This window comes from Amblyomma americanum, chromosome 7 (genome assembly GCF_052857255.1).
Source record: "Amblyomma americanum isolate KBUSLIRL-KWMA chromosome 7, ASM5285725v1, whole genome shotgun sequence".
NCBI lineage: Eukaryota > Metazoa > Arthropoda > Arachnida > Ixodida > Ixodidae > Amblyomma > Amblyomma americanum.
Window position 1 is genome coordinate 24,639,912 of NC_135503.1, and position 24,736 is coordinate 24,664,647.

General features: G+C 47.3%; 1 protein-coding gene across 6 annotated transcripts in view; it reads left to right on the top strand.

Moving 5' to 3' along the window:
- LOC144098704 (organic cation transporter protein-like) overlaps positions 1-24,736 on the top strand; it is a 96,261-nt gene that overhangs the window by 52,088 nt on the left and 19,437 nt on the right. For 4 of the 6 annotated variants that reach the window (XM_077631530.1, XM_077631525.1, XM_077631527.1 and 1 more), the window contains exon 2: positions 21,576-22,011. In XM_077631530.1, coding sequence (XP_077487656.1) covers positions 21,576-22,011 — 436 coding nt within the window. Of the gene's footprint in view, positions 1-15,129; positions 15,618-18,039; positions 18,127-21,575; positions 22,012-24,736 lie in introns of those variants that run through there. The other 2 variants (XM_077631526.1, XM_077631529.1) reach the window with 2 other exon arrangements.

Below are 24,736 nucleotides of genomic sequence, written 5' to 3' on the forward strand. Positions count from 1 at the left end.
GAAGTCACCATTAGGTGAATATCGGTTGGTCATTTGAATGCGTTCGCATTTTCCATTGCTGCTGATTCTCTTGTTGCTCATGCCCATATATGCGGAATCGGCCATTTTCTACTTTAATTTCATAGATCGTTGGATGTCCCCATACCATTCGTGGCGCAGTGGTACAGGGGTTGAGCAAAACGACATTGCCTTGGCAGGTGGCTGTTTCAAACAGCCACCGGTGGGGCTTATGGGTCGCTCCTGCCGAGCAACCTCCCGAGACGAACCAATAATTTAACTGCCACCCGCCACGGTGGGCAATTTGCTCACAATCTGGTGGGCAGGTTGTGATAACGTCACAAGGTTCTCATTGTGTCACGCGTCATAAGTGACGGCGGTCGCCATTTCCACTTCACTTGCACATACTCTTCTAATGTTGACGCATTAATAATCCGAAGCCCTCCACTACGGCCTCATAGCCCACATGCAGCTAAAAGGAACTGGAACTTCAAGCACCCCATATCATACCATACGGTACCACAGCACACCACACCGTACCGTAGCATACCGTACCATAAACCGTACTAAACTATAAACTATTCTACGAAAGCTGTGCTCGCGTGCTGGGTATCTGTTGCCAACAAAACCGCGCTGACGCACCGACTTCAAAACGGCGATGTTTTTCCCTTCGCGTGAGTTTGTTGACAGGATACGCGATAGCTGGTGCTCGTGTTCGGAGTCCGTGTTTGTCTAGATGGCGCGCCCGAACTCTGTGCACACTACGGTGTCGTGGCAAACCACGCACTTCAGCCAACTAAAACACGTGTTTGTTTTCCTTTCTTTCTTCATTCATTTCTTTCTTTCTCTCTTTATTTCTTTCTCTCTTTATTTCTTTCTTTCTTTCTATTTCTTTTACTCTATGGGGGAACCTTCCACGGCGGTGTTCTGTATTGAGTAGCACGTGTCCGCATAGGAAAAACGTATCGTGCCTGCTTTGGGACTAAAAAGAAATTTTAAAAAAGCGGGAAAGGGAGAAAATATTATGATCCCTTTTAAGTTTCAGCTATTCATAATGGACGTCGATCCTGTAAAACGTTTCAGCTCGAGGACACACAGACTACGAGAACGACGAAGCACACACAAGCGCTTGTGTTTAAGTGTCACATCTGAAGGCTCATAGAACCAAGCGCAGATACAAGGGGTGCTGGGTGGTCACTGGTCGCGGTTATACAGCGGCAACGACCCATTCTGATTGGAATAGATGCGTGAGCTCATGGCCCAGGCTATGCACAACACGCCCTGTCCAAGTTTTGAAGAAACTGGCTTGTGAAATTTTTCCTACCTGTTCCAACTTACTGTCCCAAGCTAACCGGGGCGAGTGACGTGCGTGCGAATTCGGGGTCATGAAATTGGTACTACTAGTTGTGCCGGTAACTCAGCGCAACCAAACGTAGTTCTTAACCTCAGCCTTGCCCCGCAGCGGTGGCTCAGTGGTTAGGGCGCCCGGCTACTGATCCGGAGTACCCGGGTTCGAAACCTACCGCGGCGGCTGCGTTTTATTGGAGGCAAAACGCTAAGGCGCCCGTGTGCTGTGCGATGTCAGTGCACGTGAAAGACCAGGTTCGACCAGGTGGTCGAAATTATTCCGGATCCTTCCACTACGGCACCCCATTTTTCCTTTCTTCTTTCACTCCCTCCTTTATCCCTTCCCTTACAGCGCGATTCAGGTGTCCAACGATATATGAGACAGATACTGCGCCATTTCCTTTCCACGCAAAAACCAAACCAATTAACCTCAGCCTTGCCAAAATGTACGCACGCATAAATTGGCTGGCGACTTATCAGCGTTTACCCATTACATGAAAGAAAAAAAATCAGTTATGTCACCCGACGGCCTTAGCTTCTCAAAAAGTGCGTGACGAGCTTCCTACAATCTTTGCTTAGCATATGGGGAGCAGAAACTGTTATGCATTAAAAGCCTCAGCGGGCAAAAAAAATGTCTCCTTGGACATAAAATTTGCCCATTGGCTGAAGGGATGTGACTTTACCAGCCCGGGTCCGGTTGGGAGGTGACGTCACCAGATGGGGTAATTTCCATTGGCTGGAGTTGAGTGATGTCAGACCTAAGTGACGTCACTCTTGGTAAATACATCAGCAGCGCATTGCCTACACACAGGGTAAATATGCGCCCCTGTGAATCTTCTTTTTCAGTTTTTTGTCTGGAGAACATTTTGTTTGTCATGCACGTGTAAGGTTGTGCACACTGCTCATTTCTGCGAGCTTAATATTTCGCACTTTGGGCATAAGGAACACTGGGGACAATTCTATATATTGATCTCAGTAAAAGTTGATTTTATCAATTTTTCCGGGTATGGTAACGCTTTGCATGCCGACAGCAAAATAGGCATTAATGGCTGAGAAAATTGCATTTTAAAATTTTCTCACCACTAGAGCCAAAGTTGCATAGCGTTTATACCGAAATGGAGTGCTTGTCAAAGTTTTGAGGTGAATGATGCTGTAGCTAGGCCTCTGGGATCCGCGCAAGAAAATCTGTGTCGACGCATGCAGTTCACTTCCGAAATTGGCCGGTGGTGGTGACACCAGCGTTTCGTTTGTTTGTTTGTTTTGTCTTTTCTGGCCCATAAAAGCTCCGTTTTCGATGAGCCTGGTCTCTTTGTGGTTAGAAAGCAGTGCCCTGTCGGTGCAGGCCAACTTCATTTTTTTTTCAACTTTAAAACCCGCGAGTAAATACTGAAAGCTTGTCGCGTTTAAAGGCTAAAAGTTGGTCTAAGCTTCAAACCCTACTAAGAGCTTCACAAGAGAAAAAAGTAGCGGGTTAATACTTACGGAAGCAGATATTTTGGCACGTCTGCGTTCCGCATGGCGTTTTGTATTTTGTCGTGCAGTTCAATACAAAAGGAGGTGTACAGACACGGCATGTGCTGCCTTCACCACTCTTTGCTCTGTCCGTTATCCGTTTTGTGTTACTGGAACCGATATATAGATCAAAATTCCGAGAATCCCGGAAAAATAAAAATCGCGATACAGGTTTTAGTCTCTTTGAATAGGCCTCTGGGATCCGTGCAAGAAAAATCTGTGTCGACGCATGCAGTTCACTTCGGAAATTGGCCGGTGGTGGTGACACCAGCGTTTCGTTTGTTTGTTTGTTTTGTCTTTTCTGGCCCATGAAAGCTCCGTTTTCGATGAGCCTGGTCTCTTTGTGGTTAGAAAGCAGTGCCCTGTCGGTGCAGGCCAACTTCATTTTTTTTTCAACTTTAAAACCCGCGAGTAAAGACTGAAAGCTTTTCGCGTTTAAAGGCTAAAAGTTTGTCTAAGCTTCAAACCCCACTAAGAGCTTCACAAGAGAAAAAAAGGAGCGGGTTATACGGAAGCAGATATTTCTGCACGTCTGCGTTCCGCATGGCGTTCCGTATGTTGTCGTGCAGTTCAATACAAAAGGTGTACAGACACGGCATGTGCTGCCTTCACCACTCTTCGCTCTGTCCGTTATCCGTTTTGTGTTACTGGAACCGACATTTCGATTAAAATTCTGAGAATCCCGGAAAAATAAAAAGCGGCATACAGGTTTTAGTCTCTTTGAATGCGCCGCGACCAATCAACGCCCCAGATCTCCGAACAAAGCTGTCATTGTGAGCACGCACCCGTCGTTCTCTATCGACGGTGCGATTTTTTGGTGCGTCGCTCTTCTTTTTTCTGACATTTTAGTCGTATATATCAGCGGCACTTAGTAACGCCCGAGAGCTTTATAATCAGTGCACCTTCCAAGTATATAGGAAGCTGTTATTTCCTGGTTTCTGAACACACCTTCCCAGTTCTGCGCCTCTGGACCTTTCGTTGCGCTGCTGCGGTTGCGACATCAATAGCCTTTTAGCTTCCGACCTCTTATCTCTGAAGGCGTCAGTACTCTTCAACGCGTTCGAAGATTGCGCGGTATAGTGTGATGTGTGTAGCGTTCTGATTGATAGTTTATCTCGCGGGTTGAGATAAACGGCATCCCATGCCCGGCTTCCCGCCATTCGGGTTCTGCCTAAAATGGACACCTTACTGGCGGCCAAACTACGATATTGTCGTGCATGTGTGACGACAGGCCCAAGCCCAGACGTGGACGACTGCTGGCTCAATACTAGTGTTATAAACTGAAAAGAACTCCTCAGGTAGCACAGAAGCATTATAGCAACGTTTTTTTAGTCAAACGTTAATACAATGTTCTTAATGTCATTTTTTTTCTAATGTTCCTGAAACATTGCATACAAACGACCATATATAATGCTTTTTACCATTTTTGATACCTTTATATGCCAATTAAACAGCTTTTAAATAAAGTTATACTAGCAAAACATACTGAAATGTTTTATTACTAACGTAAGCATTCAGGTTTATTTGAAGCCGATATAAACATTTTGAACACAAGGAATATGTTATATGATCAATTTTAACGTTAGGTTAACGTTATTGTGTAACAAATAACGTTACTTCAACATTAATAAGAAATAAATTAAGTTATAACGCTTTGTGCTACCTGGGTCGGCGGCGGTGATAGCTGCAAGGTATTGTGTGGAACTGTCCGAACCAGAGGCGAGCAGTAAATATTTTAACTCTGTAATGACAAAAGCAGTGAAAATATCAAATAACAGCAGCTTCTGACTTTTCGGCCACTATATTTCAGGAACGTAAAAAAAAAAGATTTGTAACTCTGAAGAAAATTAAGATTACTGCACAATCAAAATTTACAAATTAATTTCATTTCGAATGTTTCTGAACGATAAAATTGCGCACACGCTCTCCAGAGCATGCAATAAATCAGGATCCAAATCCAAATTCAAAATCATTCCATTACGTGCCGATCGCTGCAATCCGCCCATTGTAATTTCAGCTTGGTTTGCCGGCAAGGTTTCTTTTTGCAGTGAGTGATCTTACTGCAGTCCTCCTGATCCCTTCCAGCAGACACATTGACTTTGCGCTGAAGAATTTGTTCAAAAATGTTCTTGTGCAATACGGGGTTAACAGCATAAACAAAACTTTCCGCATTTTTACCGTCTGCATTGTACGTGATACGCCAACCATTACAGGGTTAAAGTAGCGAGGCGGGGGGTATTTATAGTGCATAATGGGGCCTTGCGGTGAAGGTGTGTCGTGATGTAGAATGTGCGTCCTCCGTAGCAGACAGGCTACAAGAGGCCGAAGCTTCAGCCCAGATGGTCGCTTCCTCGCTACACTCCTGGCAAAACAAAGCGGACCCTGATGATTTCAACCGTGCCATTGTGCAACGCAGTTATACGGAGATATTTTCAAGTACATCTCTTGTAACCACCAACTGAAGCTTGAGTCCATAAACGGCAATAAGAAAGAACTCCTTCAGGAGTGCACCGAACATTAATGTTCAGCAAACCTGTCAGTTGCGTTGAAATCGTATTAGTTCCACATAAATGTCTTTGACAACACAAAGCAAAGTGAGCATAAGATGAGGGGAGCCTCAAGGTGCTTAGACAATGTTTCCACAAGAAGACTCGTATCTTTTGTGACGCTTTCCACTGCCGAAAACAGGTGGCGCCACTGCCGCCCTTCAGCGAAAAAATGTCGCTTGCGGGTTTTGGTTCGCCGATCTCCACGTAGGCGATTACGTTTTCGCATCATGCACGGCTCAACTAAGTAAGCACCGTGGTCAAACTTGCTACGATACAAAAGTTACCGTAATACGCAAGCTCTGTGTGCAGTTTCACCGCAAATGAGCCAGCGGTTGAGGCGGGAAAATTTTTTAACGCGCTATTTTTCGTCTGGCAGTCACCCAAGCAAATGTATGCGTTATATAATGTTAACCTCTATAATGTTCAACCTCTACACATATATATAAACACGCACGGCTATCTCCGCCTGGGCTATCTCCGTTTTCAAGACAACGACGCTCGTCAAGAAGCGAGCGACAGCGGCTGCTATCAGCCCACAAGGAAAAAGCTACAATAGTTAGAAGTGCAGTAGAATGAGCGGGTGCATGAGAGGTGGAAAAGAACCACGGAGATAGGAACTAGATTTCGAAAACAAGGTCGTTTCGGGCTCTGTTTTTCTTCTCAAACAATATCTCTTCACGAAATGCTTTCACACATCAACCCTGTTTTTCAGTGCCTCATGACTTTTTGTGACCGGCGTCATGAGTGCGCATTAGAAAGTGCCAGGAGGCTGAGGCACGGTTATAGAGCATCCTGTTTATATTTGATAAGATTATACTTGCGCGGACTTATCACTTCGCCTGAGTTAAGAGGGAAGCAATGCGTGTACTTCTGGGGATGTATGGTCCAAACATGGCGGAGATATTTATGGGGGATCTTAAGGGCTGCACTAGGTGTGTTCGATTCAACCGTGGTTCTCTGCACCGCCGGCACCTGTTCACTGTGCGCCGCACCAAAGCCCTCGATTCACAGCGCCCCCTGCGCCACTGTCCGCGATTGATTCGGGTGCAGCCGTGGTGTCGCTGTGGTGCAAGAGACCTTGGCACCGTCCGAGAAGGAGTTGCAGGAAAGTTGTGCACGTGTTGACGGCCTTAGCAGACGACGTTTGCAGCCGACGATCGCGATGCTCGTCAATATCGATGGACAACTTACGGAAGTTTTCCCCGTCGCCGACGGATCCGGCGTCATTTTCCGTGAGAATGGCGGAGAAATCTACTCAACACGAGGTAGCTGCGAAGCGTTGTGACAGGCCGCCCATGTGCATACGCGAGTTCACACGTTTTTTTTTTTTTCAGGCGGGGCAACAGCTGCTTTGCCCACACGATGACATCTCCACTGATGTCGACCCTATGCATGCTGTTCTGCGTGCCCAGGTAGCTGAGGGCAATGAGGCACGACTTCCCGGCGGGAATTTGTGGGCGCCCTCCTCGAGGCGTCGGAAAATGCACAGATGCCTCGAAGCGCGCTGAAAGTTCCTCAAACGTCTCTCGTGACAACCTGAATAGTCTCACGAATCCAAAGCTGAAATATCTAGCTACAACGCTTTCGTAGTAATTGGGAATTCGGTTGCGGTCTGTCAGAACCAACTGCGTTGCTGTGAAGGAAAGCACTGCATCGGCTTCCTCATCCTCACTGTCGGAGGATTGCATGAACTCCATAAAAATGACTTCGGCGATGTTGTCGTTCATGGTCTCACGAGGCACGAAAAAAGACGCACCGGGAGAACTGACAGCACAACGGGCAAGGGTACGAGTACAGACGCTAGAAGGTTTTCTAGCCTCTATGGTACGAGCTGCGGCGAGCAGACGACAAGGCCTGTGCGTGCGCCCCCGATTGAAAATTCCTGCACCAGTGAGGTGTGGCGCTGCTGACGCACTGCACCTTCACCACAGAACTGGAACTGCATCGCGCGGCACCTGGCCGGTACCAGCGGATCTTTTTTCAGAATAGGTGCTGGAAACCAGTTCTGAATCGAACAAAGATACTCTGTGCGACGAGTTGTTCATCTCGTTGGAATTGTTCATCTCTTCCTGCTTCATATTTTGTTTCCTTATTTTATTTTATGTCATTGCCGAGTGGAGCCATCAACTTATAGTCTGGCAAGATAAGACAAACCCCGTTAAAGGGGCTGTAAACCCTGTAATAAAGCGAGCTATCTTACACAGAGGGAGATAGACTATACTTTTCTAGAAAAATAAATGTGCGGACTTCACCAGAAGCAGGGTATTATTGTTAAGAGATGAGGCAGTGCACACGCCATTTATCCTTGGCGGCCTATCACACGCTTTTCCGTATTGCAAGTGACGGCGATATTGAGAGGAGCGGTATCGTTGGAATGTGTCATAACATAAACACAATAAAATATTTCGCCTCCTGGACCCTCTTTATCGAGTATGTGCATGAATAACATTGTGCAAAGCACGAAAAGTACATGAAGAAATGCCCCAATAGTGATAGGGTGGCATGATTTTGCTAACGGTGTTACCACGAACGGCTGGCCCAATCGTACAAGACGTCAGGAGTTCGTCCGTTTAACTGTAGGCCTAGTGGCTGAAACATTGTAAAGAGGTTTCCGCACCGTAAAGAAGAGACGCAAAGGTTAGGGGTCCCGTTAAACGGACATTGATTACGCAGGGTGTGTTGCTGGGCTAGTTGGTTTTTGTGAGACGTCGTGGAATCACAGCGCTTGCAGACGGACACAGAGAGGGCGCACGCACAACTGCGCTGGTGTGTGTGTGTGTGTGTGTGTGTGTGTGTGTGTGTGTGTGTGTGTGTGTGTGTGTGTGTGTGTGTGTGTGTGTGTGTGTGTGTGTGTGTGTGTGTGTGTGTGTGTGTGTGTGTGTGTGTGTGTGTGTGTGTGTGTGTGTGTGTGTGTGTGTGTGTGTGTGTGTGTGTGTGTGTGTGTGCGCGTGTGCGCGGTGATTGCACGAACACTGAATACTAATTATAAATTGTCTGCATTAATAAATTACCGCGTTTCAGGGACGAATACGTTACTTTCGCCTACAAAAGCTGTTTTTTCAAGCAAACGCGATTCACCGCAAAACAGTTTTTCATGCGCGGCTCCTTGAGGCTAAGCTACATCGACTTAAACTTCTATACGGCGATCACTGAGTCCTTTTCAGTCTTGACGGCACGTGTTCGGACCCAGTGGCAAAAAAATTTTTAAATGCAATTCTCTCACCAATAGATGCGTCTTTTGATGCCGAACAAACAGGAGCATAGCCAGAAGGAGCCATAGAATCGATTTTTACGAAAAAAAAGTACATTTCTCAGAGTCTGCTCCCTCTCCCCGGTCTGCTATAAGTTTATAGCTTGTAGTACGAGATGCTGACGCCGTGGCCGAAGGTCGATTCACTGGTGTAAGCTGCCGCCACGGTGACTTCTTGGCTCACTGACAGTAACTTAGCGGCTGCCGGTGGCAAGTTTCCTCAATGGCCCCCCAAAAAGGATTCATTCTTAGTAAAAGCACGGTTGCCTGTTAACGACGCTTTCGTAATTCGACCTCAAAGAGTATGGACGACACGGTGTGGAAAGGCAACGTACGTCGTCAAACATCTTCGGTTCATGCTATGAGAGAGATGTACACCACATGGGCCCAAATGAAAATGCCTGAAGTGGAATACAAAGTTCACGCTCTCTTTTGTTCAACCGCTGCACGGCAGGCGGCAAAATTTGTTACGTATGCATGTTATGTCTCTGTGTGTGTTGTGTATGTTATGTCTCTCACGTCTGCCCGAGAGCAGCGTACCGTGCAGAGGTAGCGTACTTTTCTGTGTGAGTAGGTCAGGAAATAATGGCAACGGCTTAGCGTGCTGCTCGCTCAGTATGGGAGTGATAAGGATGTTCTGCACTGAAAATATGTGAAAGGTGTAGCAGTTGTGTGAGCGACCGCTGCGGCGACAAAAATGTCCGTTTCACGTTCCAGCATTTCATAAACGCAACGTTAACGTTAAACCATCACCACCGCCCCTCCCCTCATCTGCCAACACCAGTCAAGCAGACAAGCAAAACTAATGATCTACGCGCCGCATTTTCTTGTATACTGGGTGTCTAACTCAAGATTTCACACAATTTTTAAAAATAGGCATCTTGAGTTAGAATTGCGCTTTTTTCGGCATAGCATTGTCAGCGCTGTACGTAGTATACATCAGGATACAGCTAAGACGATCTAACTACCAGGCTGGCTAACTAATATTGCCACGTGCCTAACGTGCCGCGTGGCCTCCACGCTTAGTCTAAACGACGACGAAGCGGTGGTTTACACTGGTGGAGATGCGACCGATGTTCCCTTCTCCTGTGGAAGACTCGACGCGCCCGCCTCTTGTGACCACCCCTGTCCATCGTGCCAGCCGGAGGATCTGAGGCCTGTCCCCCGAGGTCTTCTCTCGTGACGGCGCACCATCGACTTTCACTCCGCTCATGGCGACGCCACTGCCCGCCGTGACTATGACTGTGCCTTCGGCCAGCCCCACCTGTCTGACCCTTCAGACCCCACGAACACCTAAGCCTTTTCACGGTGCCATGGCCAGTTCTAGGATGCCGAGGACTGGTTGGACCACTACGAACGGGTTGCGAGCTTCAACTGCTGGGACGACGCGACCAAGATGCGTAACGTGTATTTCAGCCTTGAAGACTCTACCCGCACGTGGTTCGAGAACCGTGAGGCTACCTTGTCTACGTGGCCGGACTTACGGCGTCAGCTCCTGACCACGTACGCCAACAGCAACCGCCGGGAGAGCGAGGAGCGTGCCCTGACCTCTCGAATTCAACTTCCAAATGAGGGTGTTGCAATGTACGTAGAGGATGTGACACGTCTTTGCCATCGCGCCGATCCGGCCATGAGTGAAGAAAAAAAGCTGCGGCACCTGATGCGCGGCGTAAAAGACCAGCTTTTTTCCGGCCTCGCACGGAACTCGCCTAACACCGCCGCCGAGTTTCTGGCCGACGCCGTGCACATGGAGCAATTGCTGCAGCAGAGGTCCAATCAGTACGCCCGGCAACTGCGTCCAGTGCCGACACTGTCCACGTTGAACCGGTTCGACCCCGATCTCGGGATGAATCCGAGCTCCCTTCGCGAGCTCATCCGTTCCGTGGTCATCGAGTAGCTGCAGCACCTTCAAGGAACATTTGCCCTTCGCATCGATTCCGTTACCAGCTTCATCCGCGAGGAAGTTCAGCAGGCGCTCAGGGCACAAGCCGCCGTGGTCGTGCCGGCGCCGCAACCGGCCCCATCCGTTCCCGCGCCGTACCAGGCCCCTGTTCAGCCAGTCACGTACGCGGACGTCGTGCGCCGCCCCGCCCCATTTCCTGGGCCTTCGCCTTACACCCCTCCAGTGGTCGCGGTGCACCCTGCTCAACCGCTCCCTTACTGGGCTGATCGGCGCCAGGCACCGCGGAAGACTGATCTCTGGCGCACTCCGGATCAACGCCCGCTCTGCTACCACTGGGGTGAAGCCGGCCATCTCTACCGGCGGTGCCCATATTGCGAAATTGGTCTGCGCGGATTTTCTCTGGCCAGTCCCCGTCCACGACCTGGAAGCACCCTCAGGATATCGCCGAGTATGTCGCGCCCGCCAGCGTAGTTCCCTGCCTCTTCCCCGCCGCCCGTCTCCCCGCCGCCCGTCTCCCCGCCGCGAGTCGCGCTCGCCTTCTCCACGCCGGTCTTCGCCTTCTGAGTCCCCTTATGCCTCAGCACATACGTGGTTCTTTGAGCCCTCATTGGGAAAACAACTCCGGCGACCTTTGGAGGCGAGGCCGCCGAACGCCGATCCGCCGCAAAGCTTCCACCGCCGCTCCGACCGACTCGACCCGACGTCGAACGCCGCATCGCCGCACAATTTTTCCCGACACGCCACCCGAATCGCTCCGACGCCGCAACCCCAGTCGCCGACCAGCTTCCGCCGCCGCACCAGCTGAGTCACTCCCAACAGCCATCGGCAGTCCGCGCTGAAGGCAGGATCTCCTTGGACATCCCTGTTCTCGTCGACACTAGGGAGGTCAGCGCGTTGGTCGATACGGGCGCATATTACTCCATCCTAAGCGGACGGCTTGCGACTGCCCCGAAAAAGTGACGACACCGTGGGAAGGCCCCGACGTACGTACGGCCGGCGGACATGCTGTCGCACCGCTCAGTATGTGTGCGGCCCGGGTTACGGTTCGAGGCTGCACCTTCGTCGCCACTTTTCTTGTTCTGCGCGAATGTTCTCGCGATGTCATCCTTGGCATCGACTTTCTTCGCGAGCAGGGTGCTATAATAGACCTCTCGAATTGCTTGGTGACGTTTTCTACCAAAATGGCCACAGCAAAGCCGGCGCACCAGGGTTCTCGGCCCGCCCTGCAAGTCGCCGACGATAACGTTACGATGCCCCCACGTGCCAGCATTCTCGCTAGAGTTACCTTTGACGAGCCACATCGAGGACTCCGGGTTGTCGAGCCTAATGTCTATCTCGTACTCATTAAGGGGATTGCGGTGGCACGAGGCCTTGGCTGCCTTCATGACGGTTGGACAGAGGTCCTTGTTACCAACTTTTGCACAGAGCATCGACATCTATTCCGTGGCACGGCCATCGCTTACGGCGACAATGTTCAGGAAGTGGCCGAATGCTTTGCTTGCGAGGAAGGCACACCTGGAGGTGATGCAGAAGCGCTCAACGATGTCAACACAAGTCCGGGCCTTTCATCCGCTGTGAAAGGGCAACTCCAGGACCTCTTGCGAAAGTTTCGTGCGTGTTTCACGTCGTCGTCTAAGGTGCGACAAACGTCGATAGTTAAACACCATATCATCATGCATGAAAGAGCTCGACCCATCCATCAGCAGCCCTATCGTGTGTCCCCTCGGGAGCGAGATGCTATGCAAACACAGGTCAAAGAGATGCTCACGGACGGCGTCATCCAACCGTCAAGCAGCCCGTGGTCGTCTCCTGTCGTCCTCGTGAAGAAGAAAGATGGAACACTGCAATTCTAAGTCGGCTATAGGAAACAACAGTGTGACAAAGAAAGACGTGTATTCGCTGCCGCGTATCGATGACTCCCTCGACCGTCTTCGCCAAGCCAAGTACTTCTCTTCGGTAGACCTCAGGAGCGGTTGTTGGCAGATAGAAGTCGATGAGAGGAACCGTGAGAAAACCGCCTTCATCACACCGGACGGGCTGTACGAATTTCGCGTCCTCCCATTCGGGCTCTGCTGCGCTCCGGTCACTTTCCAAAGAATGATGGACACCGTCCTCACAGGTCTGAAGTGGTAGACATGTCTTGTTTATCATGACGATGTCATTATTTTTTCCGCAACGTTCACGGAACATCTGCACCGCCTCAGAACTGTCCTCGAAGCCGTTCGTTCTGCCAACCTCTCCCTCAAACCATAAAAATGTCACTTTGGGTTCACCAAATTGAAGTTTCTCGGGCACGTCATTAGTGCTGACGGAATCCGAGCTGACCCAGAGAAGCTTGCGCCCGTTGATGCCTTTCCCGTCCCCGTTCACAAAAAAGCAGTCCGACGTTTCCTGGGCCTGTGCTCCTACTATCGTCGCTTCATTAGAAACTTCGCCCAGCTTGCCAGCCCGCTGATGCTCCTAACCCGGGATGATGCATCATTTTCCTGGGACAACGAACAGCAAACTGCCTTCGACGAATTATGACGCCGACTCCCATCGCCGCCAATCCTAGCACATTTCGACGAAGATGCCGACACGCAGGAACTACATACGGATACGAGCAACGTCGGTCTTGGCGCCGTTCTCGTCCAGCGGCAAGACGGTGTCGACGAAGTAATTGCCTACGCCAGCCGCTCGCTATCGCGAGCTGAGTTGAACTACTCTACCACCGGAAAAGAATGTTTAGCGGTAGTCTGGGCAGCAGCTAAGTTCCGCCCATACCTGTATGGCAGACCGTTTTGCGTCGTCACTGACCACCACTCGCTGTGCTGGTTGAAAAATGTAAAGGACCCTTGCGGCCGCCTCGCACGTTGGGCATTACGCCTGCAAGAATTCGATTTCACCGTCGCTTATAAGTCCGGCCGGAAACACACCGACGCTGATAGCCTGTCACGCGCTCCCGTCGAACCTCCTCCACAAGACACCATCGACGACGATAGCTTCCTTGGAGCAGTCAGCACGTCTGAGCTCGTTTCCAGACAGCGTGCCGACGCCGAGCTGCGTCTGCTCATAGAACATCTCGAAGGTGGGCACCGTGAGGTACCACGCTACCTGTCTCGTGGGCTATCATCGTTCTGCCTCCGGAGCGGGGTGCTTTACAAAAAGAACTGTACTTCCAGTCCGACAACTTGCCTGCTCGTCATACCGTCTGACTTACGGGATGAAGTTCTCCTTGCCTGCCATGATGAACCGACTTCCGGCCACCTTGGTGTCACACGCACCTTGTCCCGAATCCGGCAGAACTACTACTGGCCCCAGCTCACTACAAGCGTCAAGCGTTATGTCCGGGCAATGCCAGCAGCGGAAAAAACCGGCGCTCAAGCCTCCCGGACTGCTTCAGTGCATCGAACCGCCACAAATACCATTCGGCAAAGTCGCCATGGACCTTCTGGGGCCATTCCCTCACTCGTCGACCGGCCACAAGTGGATCGTAGTCGCTACAGACTACTTGACCCGTTACGCTGAAACGAAGGCCCTTGCGCGAGGTAGTGCCGCCGAAGTTGTCCACTTTATGCACGCCATCGTGCTTAGACACGGCGCCCCATCGGCCATCATTACTGACCGAGGCAAGGCGTTTACAGCCCGGCTCTTACGAGACGTCTTAACGCTTAGCCATACAGCTCATCGACCAACAACAGCTTATCATCCCCAAACCAATGGTCTAACGGAACGGTTCAACAAAACATCAAAGGACATGATCTCGATGTACGTTGACGTTGAACATAAGACGTGGGATGAGATCTTGCCGTATACATCACCTTCGTATTTAACGTCACGTGCCTAACGCCACGGAATAATGCCACGTGCCTAACGCGCCGCGCGGCCTCCACGCTTAGTCGAAACGACGACGAAGCGGTGGTTGGCTCTCGAGGCGCTCTGGCTCTGTGACCTGGACCCTGGCTCTCTAATTAACAAGGTTTCAGTCTTGGGTTCTTCCCAGCGCCTACCTGCATGGCTCCTCAGGTCGTGACAATATTTAATACTGAACTTTTAACTATTGTTTTTAGGCTCCTTAATTACTGAGAGGCATGTAGCCCACTGTAAGTAATATATCAATATCAGTTTTTAGAATTTCGGAAACGCGGTTACCCTCAACGCTGTGGCCCTACAAATTTTGGATATTTCGAAGAGTTACGTGCACAGGAGAGGTTGCTTTGCCTGCAAGCTTCTAGAAAGCGCATGTATTTTAAGCGGCGCGATGTAGCCAGAATTTGTGGGGCCAAAGCGCCGAGGGTTACCGCGTTTTCAAAATACTAAGAACTTACATGGATATTACTTACGGTGGAATACACGCCTCTCAATGATCAAGGGGCCTGTTCAGAATGCAGTATTAGTTAACCAGCCTCTTAGTTTGCACGGTTTAGCAAACGTTGGTTTTAGCTAGCAAAAAGCAAATCCCGCGCGGCGGCGCCGCGGCGCTCGCTGTTGCCCATTCCATTGACAGCTCCTTTACACCTCTAAAAAGAAGTAGCCACAAGAGCAGCCATTATCATCATCGTAGTCGCCGTCGTTCGCTAGCATTTCACTATAATTTCGCCATTCCGCTCCTAAACACAGCCAACACAGCGCCGTGCTTTCGCAGATGTCACGCCCGGCGATCCGCCGACCCAAAGGAGCCTTGGGCCGTACCCCTGTTGCCCTCTGCCTCTGCTACCCATCTCTCTCTCTCTTCTATCCTCCTTTCGCTATCTCATAAACTCTGTTGCCGCTTCCCCGCGGCGGTGTTACAGCGGCTATGAGCGCGCTGAGCGGTCTATTCTTGCGCGCGCTGTGCGCGTAGCCGTGTAGCGTCATAAGCCGTACTCAGAAATGAGCTTCTTGCGCGACGAGTTTGCGTGACACGTGCAATCCCTTCCTGTTCACGTGGTTCTTGGTCCGCTTCGGATGTCTGAATCGGGCCGTTTGCTTTCTGAGCAAGCCAACCATCGAAGAGCGGTCTCCTGCGATAGGACTGGCCGGACCACTTTGGTGCTGCCAGCGCAGTCTACGTGCTCTAGGCGCTGGTTCTACCTAGCAGGTGAAGTGGAACCTGACACTGTTGCCTCCCCTTGCGAATACCTGCGCCGCTTGCTGTAGGTGGTAGGGTCGATCGCACAGGCCTTGATCTTGTATACTGTCTTCAGAGTATGAGAGGCGTGTCCGAGCCTAGCGGCGTAATATCATTGCTGAGAAGCTAGCATCGTATCGACACTTGTTTAAGGTATTTGTGTTTATGCCTTGCTCTGCAATTTGTGGAGAACGTTTTTTGGCTCACAACCGTTCCACCGGCTCGGGCCAAGTTGTGTTTCTAGCGCTCCGAGGAACAGGTCATTGCATGCGACATGCAAGTGCGCGTATCTGAACTGGTGCATTTTGAGCCCAGATGATGGCAGGACCGCGAGTTTCGCGATGAAATTAGCCGGCTGGCACCATGTTTTCTCCTTTACTATACGATGAAAACCTGTCAGCTGGGCAGCATTTTTACAGCAAGTCATGATAGCGGTGTTTCACTGCTCGTTTTCTATGACAGGAGTGGTCCAAGTGTTTGTGCATGCGAACAGGCTGTGCCATATTACAGCGCGGCGATTTTAGCTGGTGTCGTGGACCGCTGTAATTCTTAGAGCAGTTGGTTCAAACATGTGCGGAGCGTACTAGTACAATAAAATAATAGAACAGGCAACTTTTAGCTTAGTTTTTGCTGACGAATAGTGCTGAAGCGACCTCGCGTATTATTCACTGATGTTCAGCTCTCATACACTGCCAGTTTTAACACGCGTCAAAATTTTTTAACTGAATCATTCACTTTCCCTGAGAATGCAGTGTGCCAGTGAATGCATTTTGTCTTTTGTGTTGCAAAAACTGCTACTTGCTTCTGTTCATTGGCGTGACTACTGAACTGAGCATTTGATAGAGCCAGTCACACGAAGTTACATCTTCAGTGTGTGTCACGTCATTACGAAGGAGGATATAACAAACATTTGACATGATTAAAGCCAATTGCAACTACTCTAGAGAAGTGTAGCGTTAGGGCAAAAATTTGCTTCACCCATTGAGCTTCATTATGGCATCGTTTTGCTGTAGAGCACTAGTAGATTGTGCCTGATGGCGCACTCTGTAGTACTGGAAAGACAGGTCAGACTGATAAACAGGTCAAAAAATACTGTGCGTACTCCCCATGTAAAGCTTTCACGATCAGTTGAGTTAGTTATTAAACACACAATTCAGGCTCAACTTTAGATGCTCCTGTTTGCAAAGGCGAGTTGAAGTCAGTTTCTTGACCCAAAAGGCTATGAAACTGAGACAGTTGTTCGAGTGGCGTGAGGTGTGATATGGCCAAGCCAGAGGCAGCATGAGTGTTCGGTGTAAGTTACTTTGTAAAGCTATATCCAAAAAGTGCAGTTCCCCACGCTCTCTAATCCAGAGATGATAGGACAAGTGATAAGTTGGTGTTCGTTACTCAAATGTCAATTATGATTACTTGCTAGGTTGTCATATACTCGGGGGAGCAGATTAGATAGAACTTGTGTACTTTTTTCCTGTCTGTATAAGCAGTGTAGTACTCAAGCGTATCAGTTTCAGTGTCTTCTGAGGTTTAGTTGAAGAGCATCGGACAAGGTCGCTGGAGAATTTAGTAGAGCTAAGAATGCAACCCTATACTCGCCTCATGTGCACAGCTGGCTGTAGATTTCATCCTCGAGTTCCTGCGTCATTTGCAACTTTGTTTTGTGGCATTACTCGGCAGCACCTATGGACATCAAATGCTGTTCTTTGTGCACTGCTGCTAGAGTTGCGAGTAACTACAGAGTAAGAAATTATTTTGGGTGAAAAATTACATCCCTGGGTATGAGGGCAAAAATTAATGCTTGATAATGCTCTCCAGCCCCAAGTAATGTACCAACTAAATTGATTCCAAATATGAACCAAGTAAGTTGGTTCATATTTGTAATATATTCTGAAGATTATGTGAAAGGTTGTTTTTATGCTCCATCTTTGTCGCTATCCCCTTTTGTTCTGTGTTCAGAAAACGTTACAAACATGTTTAAAAACCTCAGATGGTCGACATTAATCTGGACCTTATGGCGTCTTATAGCCGCTCGGCAGCTGTGGAATGTTAAATCCCAAATACCACACTTTGTCATTTTTAAATGCATATGGAGTCAAAAGCTACACATCTTGCTGCTTATTGGCTGTTTGCACTTGCTTGTATTTTCTAGTATGAACCTGAAAATGAAAATACTCCGTCACTGTCATGGTCTGTTATGAATTGGCTTCGGCATGACAATGGCACTTAATATCATGCCTCCAGCAATAATGTACTATTGTTTGCTTTATAAATGTGCTGCGTCCGGGTAGTGCTTTGGTGTGTACACCAACACTTTGGTATTTGCATGTGGTTGTCTTGCTGACACGTGTACAGTCGCGTCACCCTTGTGTAAAGCGTCGGAACTGCGCACTGCCTTACAAATAAAGTGACACCCGGACGCAGCTCCTGGGCTCTAGGGGCAACACTTGCACAGAAGTAAGAGGCATATAAACATACAAATCAGGTGGGCACTTGAAGTTTACTCTACAGCCATTAGCTGCTGTCAACTCTTGAGTTTTTATTAGCTAGTGTGCACTGCTCGAGCACTCTACACAAGAATGACGCACGCTGTAGTTGTCTGCTCTGCTTACAATTGTATAGTTTCTACAAGAAAGCAGTCGTTCGTGGAGTTAGGTAGAATAAATTCTTGCAAAGTATTTCTTTAGCGTCATAGCAGTTTGACCTTTTATGGCGTATTGCTATAGGTAATCATCTGGAGAGAATGGCAGGAGGGGGGCACTGTCGCACCGTCCATAATATAATTTGCGCAAATACGTCCGAGGCAGATATCAATTGCTTTGTAAGTTTGTGGTATAGTAACTTGTGCAGTGTGTGCATGGTCTCGTAACTGGTGGCAGTGACATTTCTACAAATCAGTTAACAGTACGCAGTATACTGCTGTGTCTTCTACCATTCACAGTATGTTAGCTTAACAATCTGGCCTAGACAGTCATTTAGGGTACACTTTTAAGTAGAATAATTTCACAGTTGTTTTTTTTTATGCAGAGTCTTTAGGAATCTCGGTTGTGCAATATGTAATTTACTCAAAGCTGGAACACTTGTTTGACATTGTGTGCATGTGTTTACTTGAGAGGCATTCACAAAAAGTGTTTACCATTATCAGTTCTGGCTGTCCTAGTTTGTATGTTTTGTTTATAGAGCTGGATATTATACAAAAACAGAATATTGCATGTTTCCATGCCAAGTTAATGAGTACCACAGAATGTGTCCCATTAAGAATTAAGTGGAGAGGTCTTACTTTCAAATACGCTGGCCCTCTTACACCCAAGTTGTTTAGCATTGTGATTGAAATCACTGGCTTTTGTGTTGGCTTGAGCAGATGACTTAAGCACCATCTGGTAATGTGAAATGGTGCCCTTCCTTTTTCAATACTAAGGTTTGACATCAGCACGCATTGATTCTAGGGGTGCATTTGCATGTCAAGGCTGTTAAGCTGGTCTCAGACAAGCAGAGCAGATCGTGGATTATGCGCATGCACCGCCTACCACATGATACCAATATCACTCCTCTGAGTGACTAAGTATCCTGCATTGAGTGTGATTGGGTGCAGCATGCTCAAGCGACAGTACACTGAACTTGACTGAACAAAATTCCTATGACCACAAAAGAGTCGGGGCCAATTGTGTTTGAAACAGTTGTTTTAGCTGCCATAGGAGAACTGAGAGAGATAAAAGCAACTGATAAGTTTCATGGCATACCTTCAAGCATTCACGAAAAAACTTTGGGAAAATGTTTGTTACCCTATCTGTGAGAGCACTTGAGGCTTGTATGCCATAAACTTGCTTGCCTTTTGTGTGGTGGTGAGGAACGGGGATATGCATAGAGATCTGTCAGCAAGTACGAGCGTGAGCTTCGACCAGTTGTCGACAAGCCATGCCATGCTGTAGCTAACATAACAGTCATGGCTCTTTACCCATCTAATTTCTTGCATTAAAATGGTATGAGCACTGTTAAACTTTGTGACAATAGCAAGATCGTTCAGTGCTTAGATTTCACAGGACATGAGCGTCTGAGATGGTGTGTGTTCTCTTTGCTCCGGGGCTCTGGTTTCACGTCAGTGGCATGACAGCAGTGCTATGCTTAGCTGTCGTAACTGTACAAAATGACAGCTTACTGCACGCTCGGGATTCTTGCCAGATTTCCTTCCGAGGTTTTGTCTCTAATTGCTCATTTATCGGATGCTAACCAACAGTGGCGTTTGGAAACATGAAAATTTGGCCCAGTAAGGCATACAACCCTCATTTTAATGCAGTTCATGATATAGCAATGTTCTTAACTCACTCTATGGCTTACAGATATCATGGTTTAACCAATACCTCGAATTGCACAGCTGTACATAGTTCTACCACTGATTATTTTTGTATATCACTTTTCTTTCCCACATGCAAATTTTGCCGAATTTTGCATTTAGTCTCGTGCTTCTATTACAGGCCTCTTTCAGTAGTGTTTTTTTCTACAAAATAAATTGCCACTTATTCGTGCGTGCAGTTTTAACACGCTCATAAGGGTTCACTGTTCTGACTGCAGAATGTTGTGAAGGAATTTTTTTTTTTTTTCAGTACTTGCACATAATCTCATCATACCAAAAGGAGAAGGTACACAGCTGTACAGTACACAGCTGTACAGGCGATGATGCATAACTCTCCTTATGCATCGTTCATAAGCACACCCTCACTTGACTTCTCTTTCATAACAAGTTTCCTCTTCTCCTCGGTGGAAACTTTTCTTGGCAATGAAAGAAAGGCTACAGGGCTCAGCCTCTGTAACATTGTCACTCTGCCAGTAGTTTCGCCGCAAGATGAACACCTCACACGCTGTTCGCTGCGCAGTTTTTTGCTACATCGCTGGAGCAGCTGGCGCCATCCATAGAAACGATACGCCTAAACAACTCGTAGTAACCAAGGGAACTATTGTTTCTCTGACCAACTAATATTGGAAATGCACGTTTACATTAGAAATATGCCTTAATAACGAATGCTTGCAATATATTATGTTTTAAAGGTCCACTAAAGAGGAATGTGAACTCATCTTTTTACCGCGGGAACTCGATCTACACGTTCCGAGCATTCTTAGAAACTTCGAATTATTGCCCTGTGCAGCCGATTTCCCTAATTTAAATCTGATTAAATGTCCCGGCTCCCGCCTTTTTTTGAACTCAACGCTGAAGGTAGGAGGAGTCAACCGATTTAAATAGGGAAAATCGGCCTCGCAGGACAATAATTCGAAGTTTCTAAGAATGCTTGGAACATCTAGATTGAGTTCCAGTCGTAAAAAGACGAGTTCAGATTCCTCTTCAGTGCACTTTTAAGAGAAAACAGCAACGGGGGCTATATTTACTGCAGAGGAAGGAAAGGTGTGCTTCGGCCTCAAAACCGAAAAGTTCTGGTGGAGTATATACCTCTGTACATTCCAAACTAATATGCAAGCTGCCTTCTGCTAGACTGCGTTATTGCACAAACTTGCAAATGGGGAGCTTTGTGCTGATTCTTACAAATTTTGTGCTAATTTCCACTAGTTGCACACTTGCAGAAAAGTGCATTGCTACCAACCATTCCTTAGTATACAATGCAGTCAACAGATTTTTGAAAAAGTCCACTGGTAGTTTTATAACTACACGAGCTATTATCTCTGTGCGCATCCAACAGTTCTTCTTCATGTCATTCGTAGAGACAATCTAAAATGCAGCCTTGTAAGTGTGTCGAAACCAAGGACTAAGAGAGCTGCCAGTCAAAAAGCTGTAGCTGGTAGTAATAAAATTTGGGCATGTGGGTAATCTGTGAGAAAATGGCAGCACATGCATGGGGGGATAAAAAGAGTTATCAGACAGCAGAAACGCTGAGCGGATGACTAGTGATTTCATTTTTGAAGTGTGGCGTTCCTTCTCGTTTACAGGAGAAACCTTGCAGCAGGAGACGGATGCGCAGAAGAGAGCGAGCACCTGGTGGAGACAGTCTTTAAAGGGGGCTCGACCGTACACGAGACCATGATAAAAGAGGAGAAGATCGAGTTGACCACCATCATCGGGGCTTATGGGCCATTTCAACGGGTTGTGTTTCTTTTTGCCATCACAATCAGCATGTTCGGAGCATACCACAACCTCATCATCACGGCTGTCGCGCCAAAAATCGACCACTGGTGTGCAAGGCCGTCAGGTTATGAGAACTTGACGGATGAGGAGTGGAAGGAGATGGCCATCCCAAAGGAGAACATACTAGGAGAGGAACGCTACAGCCACTGCCAGATGTACAATCTCTCTACGAACGTTACAATGAGCTGCGACTCCTGGGAGTACGACCATACTCACTACAGGAGCACCATTGTTGATGAGGTAAGTCGTATTCAGACATAAGTCAACGAGGGAGCACAGGAAAGTTTAGCAGCTCAACAACAGCATTTGAGACTGTGTTCTGAGCTTCAGCTTTTGTATTGTACTGGGTAGCAAAAAACTGGACTAGAGAGCTGATGTGCAGCTGTGTTTGGTTCACATTTCATGTCTTGCAATTGAAAGCACAATGTACAACACTAGCTTTGAAAAAAAAAAATAGATGTTAATGAAAAATATCAGCTTATTTCTAACTGACATGGTACCAGTTTGCATGAATTGAGAATGAAGAGAGCTTTGAGGGGTGTAAGCATAAGTGTCACGCAGCTAGTTAGCAGTAGAAATCAGGTTCATTATTGTGTACTGCAACTGTGTTTGTACGAATTCCATGGTGTAAGAGCCAAGTCAAAACTGAAAATGAGAATCATCTGAACCAGTTGCCAGATTGTCCCATGGACGTAGGATCACGAAACATATTCAGGCTTTAAAATTCACAGACACCTAATTACCTTGTGTGTTGGCATTGTAATTGCAATAGAAGCTGTTGATGCCTTTACAGGAAGTGATGTTACTTCTGGTTTGGTGATGTCTCTTCTACAGCCAATGGGCAAATTTTATGACCAACAACACTTTTTTTTTACCCCGATGAGGATTTTAATGTTGCCGCATTAAAATAGGTGAACCACCTTATGGTACTTGAAATGCTTAGCACAAACAAGGCATGAACAAACAAGGAAGGCAACAATGCATTTCTCTGCAATTTGTCTGTGTTCTGTGTGTGCTAAGCATTTCATGCATGATACCAACTAGGCAAAACTGTCATGTAGCAGAGCTCACTCGAGACAGTAAAGTTCAGACCCAGAGAGCTCCCCCAGTACAAAAGAGCAATCTTCTAGCTAAACAGTTCATCAAAAATTCATTCTTTTGTTCTCAGGAGCTCTTGTAATCTAGACTTGCACACTGCCTGAACTGATTTCTGCAATAGTGAACAGCTACTGCGTGGTGGAATCCTTAATTTCTAGGTCAGCGGCTTGCTTTTGTCATTTAGTCTCTTAATAAAGGGACTGTGCGCAACTCCGTCCACTTTTTGTTTGTAGCTAAAATCAATTCTGTGACCATTTATGGCCAGGTTAATGTTCGCATGGCAGCAAGAGACTCATTTGTTGCTGAAAAAAAGTTTAAAAATTTTTCTGCCACAGAATTCAAACTCATTATATCAAGAGCAAGATGAATGCCATGATCCTCACTTGAAAGTGAATGGCGGTTTAGCTTAGCCTCCGGGATCCATGGAATTAAAAACTATTTTCTTGCAAAAGCAGCCGATGCTAGCGACACTTGCATTTTTTTTTACTTTTTCTAGCTTGTCAAAGCTTTGTTTTCAGTGAAAACATCCTCTTTGTCATTAGAAGGCAGTAACCTATCATCACAGGCCAATTTCAATTTGTCCGCATTGTCCCTTTTTAGGAGTCCACATACGCAGGCTACTCACAAGAAGTTAAACATTTATGGCTTCTAGCTGCTGTTTTAATTTAGACTGCTCTGTTTTTAAGACCTGCGTGAGTTTTTATTATGACCACTTTAATCCTGTGATGGTTGCTTATGACTGAGCAACATATTGTGTTTAATTAAGCCTGATAACCACATTTACCAAGTGGCAAGCAAATTTTCTATCCATGTAGATTCTCTCAAAAACAAGAAACTAGAAAATAGTCTGGCCAGCCGTTCGCTGGCATTTAGAACCAGCCATAAATTTTGTGGAGCACATAGAGAGCCTGCTTTCATTCAATACAGTGTGACAGGTCCAGTTTATTTTTTAATCACTTTAGGGTCGGAAAAGCAACTAGATATATGCATGAGCAGCATTAACATGTCTCTATGCTACCATTCTCTATTTATCCATGGTCTTCATCTACCTGTTCATTTTTTGAAGCTTACATGGTCCTCCATGGCACACGTAGGCTCGGGCACAGCCTCATGCCAGTTATGACCGGGTTCCATTTTTAAAAAAAGTTATATGCACCCTTCTCTGTGGTTACATTTTTGTAACAGAATAGTTGTTATATAAAAAGGATTTCTTTGCCTTTCTTTTTGCTATTCATTTGAAATATTTTGCCTCTCAGGCAAAAAGAGAAAGTAATGTTTACAAGGAAAGATTTTTGTCATCATTGTAGCATTGTAGACACCTTTGAAAGCGTTTTGCGAATACATCTAGCATAGCCTATGGTTTGCAGTAGTTTGTAATTTCCTTTCATGCATTGGGCATTTCTTTGTGAAAATTTGTTTGACGTGGCACGAAATTTAACCGTAAAAGGCCAATTCATCGTTTGCAGGAAAGAAAAGGGATGTTGTGTCATGGCTGTTTTTCTCGTAGCTGAATAAAATGTTGCATTAACACTATGCATCGGTGCTTGCTGTGTCAGCACTTCATTGTTTACACAAATTTAGTTAGTAGCGTCATGGTGTAGAATCATGGTGTTTTGATACTTTCCTACTGGTCATGAAACTTCTCCATAGCACTGTGGGAGAACTTCACTTGTACCCCACCTTGAATGACCACACCGCAGTGCCTGCCTCATTGAGAAGAAAAACTGTCGCTATTTATTATGGATGTGCCCTCGAAATCACTGGCTGTTAGTGCAAAAGAACTCATACGCTAACCAACACCAACCATGAATCTTGTCAACTGTCCGATCTTTCTTTCTTGTGCCGTCGCCTAGCAACAGCGACCCCC